The 15,598-nt window shown below is 44.6% G+C and overlaps 1 protein-coding gene across 1 annotated transcript in view; it reads left to right on the top strand.

Moving 5' to 3' along the window:
- Nucleotides 1–9,762: 9,762 nt before the first annotated feature.
- sacm1la (SAC1 like phosphatidylinositide phosphatase a) overlaps nucleotides 9,763–15,598 on the top strand; it is a 34,676-nt gene continuing 28,840 nt past the window's right edge. The window contains exons 1-4 of the mRNA XM_042012266.1: nucleotides 9,763–9,866; nucleotides 13,081–13,178; nucleotides 14,788–14,862; nucleotides 14,960–15,087. Of these exons, the coding sequence (XP_041868200.1) occupies nucleotides 9,838–9,866; nucleotides 13,081–13,178; nucleotides 14,788–14,862; nucleotides 14,960–15,087 (330 nt within the window). The 5' untranslated portion in view covers nucleotides 9,763–9,837. The remainder of the gene's footprint in view (nucleotides 9,867–13,080; nucleotides 13,179–14,787; nucleotides 14,863–14,959; nucleotides 15,088–15,598) is intronic.

Genomic DNA, 15,598 nt, shown 5'->3' with positions numbered 1-15,598 from the left:
TGACTGACCGGAGGACCAGAACCCGTGATTGCTCATCCTGGAGGATTCTCCAGCCCCTGGGTCAGCCTTAACCGTCAGGGGACGGCGGAGGGACTCCGTTCAGGCACCACTGATATCCAGAACGAAGTCTGCGTGTGGAGCAGCACCCAATCACACACGGTGAGAAGTTTTCATATCGGAGTCTCATTTACCACTCCTTCTCTCTATCTTATGAAAATAAGGTAGGTATCCCACTATCTTGTAAAGACAAGGTAGGTCACTATTCTACTGCGGTAGGGTAGGTTAGTCCGGCACTGAAGTAAAAACTTTGGTGGTAATAAGAGGCGTTTTAGAAATTTTTGTGCCTGAGTGTGGGCTACTCGAAGAAGAAAAATCCAACAGGAGACGTCCTAGTTGCATAAAATAGGAAACACAGCTGGTAAGGAGAAGGAGGGTGAATGGGACTCCCCAAGCCGAGCAGAATACTATTTAAGGGCATAAATATAAGTAATATAATAAATACATAAATAAGTCAAATAGGTGCACCGTATAAAATAAAAAAAAAGAAGAAATAAATATATAATAAATAAAATAAGCGTATTGCTGAAACATAAAAAGAAAGAATAATGAAACCAAATAAGAAGATAGCAAAAAGAGTGTGTGTGTGTGTGTGTGTGGTTGGAGATTCTCTCACATTCCAAAGCAGCGGAGAGAGAGGACACGTTGCTGGTAATAATGAAGCTCTGTCTAACAGTTTAAGTAGGATTGAGAAATCTCATGAAGAAATAAAATGGGTACTTTTAACAGTAAAAACTAAATTAGAAGGAGATGCTAAATTTACGCCTGGAAAAGATCCAGATAATGTAAAATGATCTGATCAGGCTGAGGAAATGTTTTGCTCTGCTCCAGAATACTTAATACACACAAGGACACCTTCGGGTTGTAAAAGCTGGCTGGAAAGAAAATAGAACATTTTATCCATAGGTCTATCTGAAAAACTGTAGTTTTTGAGTCTCAGCTGACTTGTATTTGCATTATAAAATATTTTTATAAGAATTTCATTCTTTTCTTATGGACACCTTCATCACAATGCTTTAATTTTATTGGATTCTTTCTACTTTTGCTTCAGTCATTTAAAAATGACTGAATATCAGTCATTTCTTTTTTCTGCAAATTTAACTGACCTGGTTGGTGGACAATTAGACACACACATACATACCAACACACACACACACACAAGCTCACAGTATATATATATATATATATATATATATATATATATATATATATATTCTTTTAAACTTGTCAAACATGAACAATTTTTACCTTAAAGAAAATGAGATCTGTTAAATCTGAACAACACTTTGCTTGCAATGAGGAATGCTTTTGCTTATACACACACACACACACACACACACACACACACAAGATTTATTTTTAGCATTTTCAAATCTCTGAGAGAAAACACTTGCATCTTTCCTCAGACACATGCATAATCTCTGTAGGATAAATATTAACCCTATTGTCCTTTTTCTTCTTTTCCCCCTACCTCCGTCTCTGTCGGAGACACCCTCTCCTGAAGCTCACAGGCTGCACACCTGACCCGACTCAGTTCTTCCACCGGGATAAAAGTCAGCAGAGACCCACTGATATATATATGTATATATATATATATATATAAACTTTCTATCACCACCATGTCCTACGAACTGATACTGATGCCCACCCCTACCAGCTCCACCTGATGCTCTATAGGATTCAAGAAACAAAGACAGAAGATACTCCAACATTTCCTCTGCTTCTACTTTCAAAGAGACTGAAACCAGATGTTTGATGGACGTGTAAACATCTGCCTTTGGATGGTAGAACACCATCCTCCACAACGCTCCTGATCATGTCTTTTATTCAGAGGACAAAAAAAGAACAAGAGCTCTTCGACCAGCTCCGAGGTGGCGTGGCTGCTGGGCTCTGAGGGGCGAACAGAGAGGTGGGTGGTGGGGCCCGAGGTTGGAAAACCATCCGGTTCTACTGACCCGAGAAAGAACATCCATGTGGTGAAAAGGGTCATTGGCCATAAACATCAAAAGGCGGTTTGCCACCTGACTGATCCACGGCAGAGCTGACTCAGGGATGGAAGCAGTCATGTGACCAGTTAACATAATGATGGTGAGATTGTTCTGATTTCATACCACAAATAATTAATTAAGTAATTAAGTACCTGCTTGCTACTGACGACATGACAACATGACATGATGAGCTACTAACCCTGTCTTGTTTTGTTTAATTTAGAAAGAACAGAACATGTTTAGTGAGCTGGTGGTGACGACCTTTCCTCAGTTATCCAACACTGATCAACTCATTGTTTTTAAAAGAGAAATGAGTAAAACCAGATAAAAATAGTGTTTTGTTTATTTGATCCCTTCAGACCATCCTAATTGTTACTCACTGACACATGAATTTATATTTCCTCCAGATTACCGTCTAACCGTTGATCCAGGATCTGATAAGATGGTTTCTCTCTCATTACTACAGCTGAAGCAGTGAGAGTGAGTGAAACCTTCCTGCAAAGAGGTGGAAATGCCAACATACTGATCCTTGTGTACATTTCTGTAAATACTGAACGGCAGTTTTCCTGCTTGGTTCTCTGTGGTGATGCAAACTGCAAGTCCCCTGATTTCCTGAGAGCTTTAAGTGTGTGCGCGATTCACACAAACTGTTCATGTGTCTCTGGATCCTGATTATTTTAATTTTTATCTTTCACAAATGGTTTAAGTTAAGGTTTCAATACTCTTGGTACTGTATCTATAATTTATATTTAACAAGAATTGAATCTGAAACAGTTTTAAAGATACAAACTGAAGCATAATAGATTTATTTTTCAGTCGAGCAAACTAAGAATCTGAAATCTGTCTGAAAACAGATGAATCAATAAATAAATTGCTTAGAGGGAATTTCCAAAGACCTAAAGAAAATGTTGATGTATAAATGAAATTTAAATTAAATTAAAGGAGCTCCTGTTTTAACTGTCATCACACCTAACTGTGTGCAAATTACTTTCAGTAAAACAAGAAAATGCACTATAAAATGACCATTGAGATACCAGAAGAAAATAAAACCTATTTCATATTGGTCTGATATCCATGGATATTTTAAACTGATTCTCTTATAAAAATAATAATAATGAAAAAAGGGGTTTTGTAAAAGACTAAAAGAGAAAAGCGCTGCTCGAGCAAATTTGGCTGATGCTGGACACATTAAAAGACATTTAAATTGGGTTTACGTCCATACCATCTTGGAGTTGGAAGCATTAATAAACATCTCCAAAACAATGTTTTCCAAACCATTTTAAAATGAACTTTAAGGATCCTCACGAATGCAGGAAAATTGACCTGCTCTGATTCGGCCTTTCTGCGCAGAATGAGTGACGTGACTTTGACAAAGTTTCTGACTCTGACCTGAAGACAGACGATTGATGGACTGATGTTAAATGAACTTTTCTTCCAGCAGGATTTTATCCAGGATTGCTTCCACAAAAGGCTGATTGCTGTGTTTTATAACGCTGTTAATTCTGCTGCCATTAATAATAATAATAATAATAATGGATTAGATTTATATAGCACTTTTCAAGGCACCCAAAGCGCTTTACATTGTGAATCCATTATTCATCCACTCCTCTCTCATACCTGGTGATGGTAAGCTACGTGTGTAGCCACAGCTGCCCTGGAGCAGGCTGACGGAAACGTGGCTGCCAGTCCGCACCTACGGCCTCTCCGACCATCACCGAACATTCATACACACATTCATACACCAGCGATGCCAACACTGGAGGCAAGGAGGGTTAAGTGTCTTGCCCAAGGACACAATGACAGATGACTGCGGGAGCGGGAATCAAACCGCCGACCTTCCGATCATTGAACGACCTGCTCTACCGCCTGAGCCACTGCCGCCATTGACAGTTACACACATTTATTTTCATGAAAAGCAGGACTGATAATCTGTTAACAGGAAGAGGAGACGTCTACACTGAATCTCTTTTGTAAAATATGTGTATGTGCATTTTAAAATCAAACATGACTTTGACCTTTATGACATTTTGGGATAAACTTCTACAGGTGGAGAAAATTATCACCATGTACACGTGTACTTGTGCTGATGAGGATTGTTTTCACAGGGGGAAGCCAGAAACAGGCAACTTCAGGATTCAAGCATACAAGAATTTTAATGTTTTATGAATAATTTTACTCTTTCCTGGGATAATATAAGATATTCATACATAGGGTCCTTTTGTTGATAAATTACATATTCCATTATGTACCTGTTGATTATAGACATTAAAGTAAAGGCAACAGACAGAGAATAAGGGAGAAATGGAATTCATGATGAAGGAACAGGAGGATGACCATGATCTGAACGCAGTGCTCTATCCTCCCCCAGCAGGTTCCCACGGCAGCCCTAGTTTACAGCCTCCTCCATCTGAACCTCCTCCTTTTCACAAAGTTAGCTGCCAATTTCATCCTATAGCACTACTTAACTTTCTTTTTACGATGGTCACAAATGTCAGCAATATTGAGCCATGGGCCTCGCCATGTCTCAACAAGGGGGATGATGGATAAAATATCAAATAAATTCACTGCATATGGTTTCACAAACTATTCAAACAATTTTTGTGCAGCATGATACATGTAAGTAAAAATGAACAAAGTGCTGTTTTACCCCAGGAAATGATGCACTTAACTTTAGAGTGACAAACCTACTTCAAAGTATAACAATTAAATGGACTCGTACAATAGACTGGACTAATATAATTAAGACCACAAAAGGAGGGCAGAGAGGACGGGGTGGATGGCAAAATAGCAAGAGAAAGACTGAAGAGGGAGAAAGGTGTTACACTTGTGGAAATTTAGGACACGGATTATGATATTGTCATGGTTTAGAGCAAACATGACTACAGGAAGTGATGAAGGACTGAGGAAAGTAGAAGATTTTAAACTTAGAAGAGATCCTTTTTACAGCAAATAAGGACCCACAAATAACATTGTTGGTTTATCTTTGTTCACTATGCTAATGGAGACCTGCAAAAGGAGAAACTAATGCAGTCACTCCAAATAACTGACCCCTTCAGAAGCTCTCACAGGTACACTGTGGTTAAGGAAGGCCTGCCTTCGCTGAGCGGCAGCATGCCTCCCAGCTTTTAATTCCACTTAGTCACTGAGCACAAATAACATTTGCAACATACAAACACGTTTTGGGGGGTGGAACATGCGAGGTCAGGTGGGTGGGACTGCTCAGGTGGCCCCGCCCCCTCCTCAATGCAGTTACTGCCCCCCAATTTTAACCCTCTTTTTTTAATTGCAAACAGCACATAATATATTCCATCACTAGTGGGGGAGGGAGGGGGGATGGGGTCTTCAAGCGCCCCTGTCTCCATGGATGGCCCGGGGGCGGGGCGGGCCGGGTGGCATGTCGCGTTGGCCCGGGGGGTTTTGGCTGCTGGCCCTGGGGGGAAGGTGCTGTTTTGGGGGTGGGGAGTGGGGGGCGGGGTGGGGGGGGTGGGGGCCTGGCTCGTGTCTCCTCGCCTCCTGGCTGGGGCTGTCCCCCCGCGGCGTGGGGTGGCGGGAGGATGGTGGTGGGGGGATGGTGTTTGTGTGTGTGTGTGTTGGGGGGGGTGGTGTGTGGGTGGGAGGGTGGTGTGGGTGTGGGGGGATGGGTGGTGGAGGGATGGTGTGTGGGAGGGTGGGGTGTGAGGAGGTGGATGCGTGGTGTGTGGGAGGGGGGGTGGTGTGGGTGTGGGAGGATGAATGGTGGAGGGATGATGTATGTGTGGGAGGATGGGGTATGTGTGGGAGAATGTATGGTGCAGGGATGGGGGAGTGTGTGGGAGGATGGATGGTGGAAGGATGGTGTGTGTGCGGGAGGATGGATGGTGTATGGGAGGGAGGATGGTGTGTGTGTGGGGGAGTGGTGTATGTTTGGGAGAGTGGGTGATGGAGGGGTGGTGTGTGTGTGTGGGAGGATGGGGTACGTGAAGGTGGATGTTCGGTGTAGGAGAGGGAGGACGGTGTATGTGTAGGAGAATGATGTATGTGTGGGAGGATGGGTAGTGGAAGGATGGTGTGTGTGTGTGTGTGTGGGAGGTGTGAAGGTGGATGAATGGTGTATGAGAGGGAGGATGGTGTATGTGTGGGAGGATGAGTGGTGGAGGGATGATGTGTGTGGGGGAGGATGGGGTAGGTGTGGGAGAGTGTATGGTGGAAGGATGGTGAGTGTGTGGGAGGAAGGATGGTGTGTGTGTGGAAGGATGGTGTGTGTGTGTGGGAGTACAGAGTATGTGAGGGTTGAATGGTGTATGCGTGGGAGGATGAATGGAGGAGTGGAAGGAGAGTGTGTGTGTTTGTGTGTGTGTGTGTTGGTCTGGGGGGGGGGGGCAGGACTGGTTCTCGGGGTGTGCGGCTGGGCGCTGGGGTGTGGGGCTGGCCTCTGGTGGTGGCCGTCTGGGCGGGCCGGGTCCCCCCGGGTGGCGTGCTGGCCCTCGGCCTGTGGGGGGGGGGGGGGGGGGGGGGGGGGGGGGGGGGGGGGGGGGGGGGGGGTGTCCCTGCGCTCCTGGGCCCGGGCCCTCTGCCCCGTCTGTCCCGGGCGGCCGGTGCCCGGGGGGGTCGGGGACTGCTGGCCTCGGCCCGCCGGGGCCGGTGCCCTGGGTACGCGGGGCGGCTCCTGCTGGGGTCTCCTGCTGCTGCCTTCCTGGGCGGGCGAGTGGTCGTCTCTGTGGACCGGTCGGGATCTGTTGCCTGCGGGGGGGCTGGTGGCCTGGGTCTCGGGACCGCTGGCCTGACTCTGGCCTCTGTTCAAGTGAGGTGGCATCTGCATGATCACTCTGCATGGTCACTCCTTCCTGAACGTCTCCACACAGTCTTTGCGTCGCCGTGTGGCCGAGTTCTCCAACACATCCACACAGGTTTCTCTGCGCGTGTTCTTGAATACAGCAGTTTCACTTATATCTATTATCATATTTTTTTTTCTTTTTTTTTATTATTTCTGTTCTTATTATTATTATTATTACTCCTACTCTTATTATTATTACTACTACTATTATTATTATTACTATTATTGTGATTATTATTATTGTTACTATTATCAACTAGTTGTGTAATGACCTACTGGCCAGGATGATCGTAGCTATATATGTTGTAAGTAGTATGGATTACATGGTTTTCTGTATAATGTTTTAAGTCCCCACCCGCACTCCCCACACCCTTTCTGTCCCTCTCTCTCCCCTCCCTCTTCTTTCTACTTTCTTTTCTCTCTCTCTCTCTCTCTGTCCCCTCCGGTCGAGTCCAGCATTAAGAGTCTGATTTAATAAAGTTTTTCATGTCATCAAGAGGGACTTTATACATGTAGTATAAATCCCTGCTTGATAGAGTAAAATTGCCCAGCACCAGACAGCAGCCAGACAATCATTCTGTTTGCAACGATGCTGGACAAGACAGGTTTAAAAAAAAAAAAAAAAAAAAGGAAGGCCTGCCATGCCCAGCATCGGGTCCTTCCGTTCCCTGGTTCCTGGGGACTGGGTCCTGGTCAGAGAGACGAGGAGGAAGCACATGCGGTCTAAAAGGTGGCTGGGTCCCTTCCAGGTCCTGTTGGTCACTGTTGTGTATCTCTGCGCACTCGCTCAGCCAAAGTTGTGTGACTGTGTGACTCCCATTGCCTGATCAGCTCTTAATAAAAATACTTTGTTTGATTCTCACTTAGTGCGTGATCTTTGATAATAAAAATTCCACAACAATGACCAACAGTTGGACAGGAAGTACCTGACAGGCTTCCTTCATAACTGTGAAAACATCTCAGATGAAGTCTCCACCATGCTGTCCTATGACAAGCTTAAATACATCCTTGTTGTGATGTTGCCAGAGGTAAGTCAATAGGTGTCTTTTTAAATGTAGAGGTATGAGCATAATAACATTGACAATAATATGGATGCATAATCGGGATATGATACCTGTAACAAAGGTGACAGTAAAGGCCTTGGAAGAAATAAGGAACATGACAACAAAAGACGCAGTGGCAGAGGTTGATCATGGACCAATGGATGAGAGGTTAGTGAAACATTTAAATGTCCTTTAAAAAATAGCCCAAAATCTCTGTCAAAAAATATGATTTCTTTTTCTAGTGAAATGGAGGCCATGGAGATGGCAATAAGGAATTACATGGAGAGGCGTGGGCTTGTGTAAAAACGATCCAATAAAGGTTTCTTAAATCAGATTCACCTGTGTTTGTCAGATTCAGTAGGCTCTGTAGAATAATCTAGGACAGGTTTGACCTGACTCAGTGAGATATTATAACATCTGGACCAGGTGTAGTGTGTAAAAACGGCAGAAAAATGAGTGAAATCTGCCTTTACTGCATTTTCACAAATCAGAGAGAGGTTTCACAAATCACAAACTATGTTTTTCAGATTCAGTAGACTCTGTAGAATAATCTAAGAAAGGTTTGACGGCACTGAGTACCAATAAAACGAAGGGTTAAGGGTCCCTTAAAATTTCCCTTAACTAGCGAATCGGAGGCTAAGTTCAGCCTCGTAGTTTATTAAGTGTAGGTTGTTTTCTAATTAGGAGAAACTTGTTTTCCTCCACACTCTTCATTAATAGACATTAATATCTGACGGTAAGCCAGCCGAGATCCTCCTGCAGCAGCTTTGAACGTTTCATTTCCAGCCTGGTCATGAAGCAGGTGATCATCTCCTGCTCTGGATGCAGCTGCTGCTGCTGCCAGAAGCCTCTTCTGGTTGCTTTTGTACAGGAGGGGCCTGCACAGCAGCACCCCCTCCTCACTGAGAAGAATAAACTACTTTCATATACGTCCGTCTACAAAAGTCTCCAATACTGAAAAAGTCACTGGATTTGTCGCTCGTCGCTTTAAAAAAACCAAACAAACAACAAAAAAAAAAAGGTCACTAAGTTGGAAACAAACACACACACCGTGTTGGTGTGTGAGTGCGCCCCCTTGAGGTGAGGCAGAGTACTGTTTGCCTCACCTGCTGACTTTTCTCTGCACTTTATTGTACGATAAACAGGAATATTTCTCTCACAAATACATTAAATAATTACACAGACTGTAGAGAGTCGTGGTGTATAACACATATTTCTGTAAAGTTGATGTTGGCGACATGCTGAGGACCAGAAAACGTGTCATGCAACCCAGATTGTGTTGGATGGTCCAGTCAGAGCTGAGGTATAGCTCGTTCCTCCACCTGGTTTCTGCACCGGATTTGATCTGGAAATATTCAAATTTGGCAATTTTTACCTAATAAACTGTCAAAAACGTGTTAGAGTCATACGGAAAATGCATTTTAACACAGATCAGTGGACAATATTAATATTTATTGTATGTTTTTTTCTGGGCACTGCCTCACCTGCCTCACCTGACCGCACGTCACTGGTTTGAGGTAATTCTGCTTTGTCTCTCCAGTTCCTTCAGTTCTGTTCTTCTACTCGCACTTTGAATTGTCTTGTATGAAATGTGCTATACAAATAAATTTGCCTTGCCTTCTAATCTTATCTTTTCACAGAATACTACCCGCGGGGATGCTTGATCAACCAAACATTATTATTATCATTCTTATTATTAGAAGCTTGTCTACTGCCACATTGCTGTGTGAAGTGTGCTACACAAGCGGCGGCTGAGCAGGTTTAAACTACAAGTCCATTCAACCATCAAGCTTCTGGGTTCCAGGTTGTCTCGCATTTGACCGGAAATCAGCTTTTTCGTCACACACAGTTCTACGGGCTCCTATTTTCCTCAACTGGCAACACACAGACGTCCCTCTGTCACTGCTGACGTCACTGTCAGCTAAACGGAAGAAAAATGGCGACTGTCTACGAGAGGTACAATCTGTAAGTAGCCTTCATTTGATCTCGGTAGCCGTCTCCTTTCGTTTTCCTGCTTTTCCAACTTTGTTGAGAGATGAAGTCGGAGATGCACACAAGCCAGCGGTGACCGATGAGCTCGCGCTCAGCGGTTATGTCGCTGACACAGCGGCTGAAGTTTGCTGACAGGCGCAGAGGAGCAGGAAGCAGCCGATCTTCACCTCATTCATTATGAAGGGAAACCTGGTCTCTTCTGGAAACTAAGGAGACCAGCACGCTGTTTAACTCTCAGTGCAAACGGGAGGAGGGAACGTCAGTTAGTGGACATGCTGTCTTTTTCTGTAGTTTGGGAATTATGTCAACACACTTCTGACAAAACTAGCTTTTGAATAATGTCTTCCGGCTGGGACCAAACTTGTCAGGTTCTGAAACTAACGCTCAGTCAACGCTGGCTTCAGACACACCCAGAACACTGCACCTCATTCCTAACGTGAGCCACCAGGTCTGACTAGTCTTACTCCACCTAGGTGGAGGTGGAGCATGAAAAACGTTGGAGCCCATGATCCAGACCTTGAAACAAGCTGAAACACTGGGCGTGCTGTGCAGGTTGAGACTGATTTAGATTATTGAGGCCAACAATAGAGCGGCTGTGCCAGAACAGTAGGACACTGTTTCAGACCACGTCACAGCTGTTTAACACGAGCCGCGCGGATTTAAAGCTGCAGTACTTAAACTCCTGCTTACTATTTTTAGGTTTTAGAAGAAGGTGGAACAGTTAAAGTCTCAGTTAAAGACAAAGTAGAATAATGATTAAAAAGAAGTGCTGGTGTGTGGGGGTTAGCACCACATCCTCACAGCAGAAGGTCGCTGGTTCGAGCCCCACCTGGGGAGGAGATTCAAACCTGGGGGGCGTGGCCTTTCTGTGTGGAGGTTCCATGTTCTCCCCGTGTATGCGTGGGTTCTCCCCGGGTTCTCCTGCTTTCTCCCACCATCTAGACATGCATGTCAGGTTAATTGGTACCTCTACATTTCCACTAGGAGCGAGTGTGTGTGTGAGTGTGTGTGAGTGTGAATGGTTGTTTGTCTCTCTGTGCTGGCCCTGTGATGGACTGGTGACCTGTCCAGGTGTACCTGCCTCTCACCTGATAAAATGCTGGGATAGGCTCCAGCTTACCCACAACCCACGTAAAGGACTAAGCGGTACACAGAATGGATGGATGGAAGGATAAATGGATGGATGAAAAACGGTCAGGTTGCTGTATAAAATGTAAATTTAAAATGTAAAGAATACAGTCATTTCCAAACCTCATCAACACACAATAAAAAAATGAAATTTTAAATCTGATGGCAGCAAGACATCTATAAAAAGTAGTTCCAGGGTGATGTTCGGCATGGTGTAAAAAGTAGTTCCAGGGTGATGTTCGGCATGGTGTAAAAAGTAGTTCCAGGGTGATGTTCAGCATGGTGTAAAAAGTAGTTCCAGGGTGATGTTCAGCACGGTGTAAAAAGTAGTTCCAGGGTGATGTTCAGCATGGTGTAAAAAGTAGTTCCAGGGTGATGTTCAGCACGGTGTAAAAAGTAGTTCTAGGGTGATGTTCAGCATGCTGTAAAAAGTAGTTCCAGGGTGGTGTTCGGCATGGTGTAAAAAGTAGTTCCAGGGTGATGTTCAGCATGGTGTAAAAAGTAGTTCCAGGGTGATGTTCAGCACGGTGTAAAAAGTAGTTCCAGGGTGATGTTCAGCATGGTGTAAAAAGTAGTTCCAGGGTGATGTTCAGCATGGTGTAAAAAGTAGTTCCAGGGTGATGTTCAGCATGGTGTAAAAAGTAGTTCCAGGGTGGTGTTCAGCACGGTGTAAAAAGTAGTTCCAGGGTGATGTTCGGCATGGCGGAAAAAGTAGTTCCAGGGTGATGTTCGGCATAGTGTAAAAAGTAGTTCCAGGGGGATGTTCAGCATGGTGTAAAAAGTAGTTCCAGGGTGATGTTCAGCATGGTGGAAAAAGTAGTTCCAGGGTGATGTTCAGCACGGTGGAAAAAGTAGTTCCAGGGTGATGTTCAGCACGGTGGAAAAAGTAGTTCCAGGGTGATGTTCAACATGGTGTAAAAAGTAGTTCCAGGGTGGTGTTCAGCATGATGTAAAAAGTAGTTCCAGGGTGGTGTTCAGCATGGTGTAAAAAGTAGTTCTAGGGTGATGTTCAACATGGTGGAAAAAGTAGTTCCAGGGTGGTGTTCAGCACGGTGTAAAAAGTAGTTCCAGGGTGATGTTCGGCATGGTGGAAAAAGTAGTTCCAGGGTGGTGTTCAGCACGGTGGAAAAAGTAGTTCCAGGGTGATGTTCAGCATGGTGTAAAAAGTAGTTCCAGGGTGATGTTCAGCATGGTGGAAAAAGTAGTTCCAGGGTGATGTTCAGCATGGTGGAAAAAGTAGTTCCAGGGTGATGTTCAGCACGGTGGAAAAAGTAGTTCCAGGGTGATGTTCAACATGGTGTAAAAAGTAGTTCCAGGGTGGTGTTCAGCATGATGTAAAAAGTAGTTCCAGGGTGGTGTTCAGCATGGTGTAAAAAGTAGTTCCAGGGTGGTGTTCAACATGGTGTAAAAAGTAGTTCCAGGGTGATGTTCAACATGGTGTAAAAAGTAGTTCCAGGGTGGTGTTCAGCATGATGTAAAAAGTAGTTCCAGGGTGATGTTCAACATGGTGGAAAAAGTAGTTCTAGGGTGATGTTCAGCACGGTGGAAAAAGTAGTTCCAGGGTGATGTTCAACATGGTGGAAAAAGTAGTTCCAGGGTGGTGTTCAACATGGTGGAAAAAGTAGTTCCAGGGTGGTGTTCAGCATGATGTAAAAAGTAGTTCCAGGGTGGTGTTCAGCACGGTGTAAAAAGTAGTTCCAGGGTGAGGTTCAACATGGTGTAAAAAGTAGTTCCAGGGTGATGTTCAGCATGATGTAAAAAGTAGTTCCAGGGTGGTGTTCAGCATGGTGTAAAAAGTAGTTCCAGGGTGATGTTCAACATGGTGTAAAAAGTAGTTCCAGGGTGATGTTCAGCACGGTGGAAAAAGTAGTTCCAAGGTGATGTTCAGCATGGTGGAAAAAGTAGTTCCAGGGTGATGTTCAGCATGGTGGAAAAAGTAGTTCCAGGGTGATGTTCAGCATGGTGTAAAAAGTAGCTCCAGGGTGGTGTTCAGCACATTTCAGTTTATAGTTTAACTTTTAAATGAGCTTTCACCGTCTCTCCTACTGGATTCCTTCAGGCACACAACTCCTGAGAAGTTCTTCATCGAGGCCTGCGATGAGGGGGCTGATGCTGTGCTGGCCATCGACAGGGTTTCCAATGAGATGACCCTCACAGGTAAGAAGCCAAATAAAAACAGCATATGATCACTGCACTGACAAGAAGCTGAACTCTGAACCTTTTCATTATTATTTTCTCTTTGTTTATGTTGACTTTTTTGATTTTTTCTATCATCTGAATGGCTCCCAGCTCCCCTGTGACCCTGAGTTGTATTAAGCAGTACAGAAAATGAAATGAATGAAAGGAAATAAATACTTGAATAAATTATTAAATGTACAATTGATTTAATTAAAAAAACAATTCAAAGATAAAAGCATGTATATTATCTTCAGCATCTAATGAATTGTCCCACGGTTTCCATGTTGCAGTGCGTTATGACTCTGTCAAAGCTCTACTCCACCTTCTCTACTCCAGCTTCTCCTCTATTCCACCTTCTCCTCTACTCCACCTTCTCCTCTACTCCACCTTCTCGTCTACTCCATTTTCTCCTCTACTCCAGCTTCTCCTCTACTCCAGCTTCTCCTCTACTCCAGCTTTTCCTCTATTCCACCTTTTCCTCTATTCCAGCTTCTCCTCTACACCAGCTTCTCCTCTATTCCAGCTTCTCCTCTATTTCAGCTTCTCCTCTACACCAGCTTCTCCTCTACACCAGCTTTTCCTCTACTCCACCTTCTCCTCTACTCCAGCTTTTCCTCTACTCCACCTTCTCCTCTACTCCAACTTCTCCTCTACTCCAGCTTCTCCTCTATTCCACCTTTTCCTCTATTCCAGCTTCTCCTCTATTTCAGCTTCTCCTCTACACCAGCTTCTCCTCTATTTCAGCTTCTCCTCTACACCAGCTTCTCCTCTACACCAGCTTTTCCTCTACTCCACCTTCTCCTCTACTCCAGCTTCTCCTCTATTCCACCTTTTCCTCTATTCCAGCTTCTCCTCTATTTCAGCTTCTCCTCTACTCCAACTTCTCCTCTATTCCAGCTTCTCCTCTATTTCAGCTTCTCCTCTACACCAGCTTTTCCTCTACTCCACCTTCTCCTCTACTCCAGCTTTTCCTCTACTTCACCTTCTCCTCTACTCCAGCTTTTCCTCTACTTCACCTTCTCCTCTACTCCCGCTTCTCCTCTACTCCAGCTTTTCCGCTACTTCACCTTCTCCTCTACTCCAGCTTCTCCTCTACTCCAGCTTTTCCTCTACTCCAGCTTCTCCTCTATTTCAGCTTTTCCTCTACTCCAGCTTCTCCTCTACCCCAATTTCTCCTCTACTCCAGCTTTTCCTCTATTCCAGCTTTTCCTCTACTCCAGCTTTTCCTCTATTCCAGCTTTTCCTCTATTCCAGCTTTTCCTCTACTCCAGCTTTTCCTCTATTCCAGCTTCTCCTCTATTTCAGCTTTTCCTCTACTCCAGCTTCTCCTCTACTCCAGCTTTTCCTCTTCTCCACCTTCTCCTCTATTCCACCTTCTCCTCTACTCCAGCTTTTCCTCTATTCCAGCTTCTCCTCTACTCCAGCTTCTCCTCTATTCCAGCTTGGTAAACTGGTCAACATTCAGCTTCTGTCACGTGTTTGTTGCAAAGAGATCTTGAATGTCAGAGTGATTTAAGGAAAAATTAAGCTGACAGGAGATATAAAATAGAACGGATTGTTGTTGACCTTAACTGTGCTGCTTTCACAGGTAAGAAGGAAGTTCCTCCGTCGGCAGTCACCAGGCCCATCTGTGGCATCATGGGAACTATTCGCCTGGTTGCAGGTACCTGCAGAGCTCTGTGCTGTCGCTGTTGTGTTCAGCTTGTCTTTAAACCTGTGAAACTGTCATGGCTGACGACTTCCACCGCTTCCACCACCAGGGATGTACCTGATCGTCATCACCAGGAAGAGGAATGTTGGAAGCCTCCTGGGCCACGCCGTGTGGAAGGCTGTCGACTTTGACGTGATCTCTTATAAGAAGACTGTGCTCCATCTGTCAGAGATCCAGGTTAGCAGGCTGTTTATTCTGCAGCAGTCCTTCCACACGGTTGCGTCTGTTTTTGACCACGACCTATAGACCTCTAGAACGGAAACATGGGCCGTGTCTGTGTCACAAAATCAGCTGATTGATGACAGCTCTGCCGATTAGAGCGGAGGGTTCCACGATGCCGGGTTAACGTGGGTGAGCACCCATGAGGCGGGCCTCTTTAGCCTCTGCAGGCTCAGGGGCGCATCAGTGGTGGGTCAGCCTGGACAACTCATTTGTTGTTTAAATCCGGTGTCTTGTGAATGTCTGACAGAAAGAGTGAGACCTCATGTTCCAGGATTAGTGGTGCAGTCTGGAGGCCCACCTCAGCAACGCTAACAGTGCATTATTAATCCTCTTTTACAACATTTTAATCACAAATCATAGCTGTAGGATACGGTGAGTTTAATGTCAGCTGGTAATTTGGTAATTTGATTCACAGCCTTGAAAAGAGAAAAACTATTTATTAGAATAACATTTTATCCAGTCAGAG

The sequence above is a fragment of the Melanotaenia boesemani genome, chromosome 17 (assembly GCF_017639745.1).
Source record: "Melanotaenia boesemani isolate fMelBoe1 chromosome 17, fMelBoe1.pri, whole genome shotgun sequence".
NCBI lineage: Eukaryota > Metazoa > Chordata > Actinopteri > Atheriniformes > Melanotaeniidae > Melanotaenia > Melanotaenia boesemani.
Note: the sequence above shows the minus strand (reverse complement) of the source record. Positions and strands in the feature narration are given on the sequence as shown.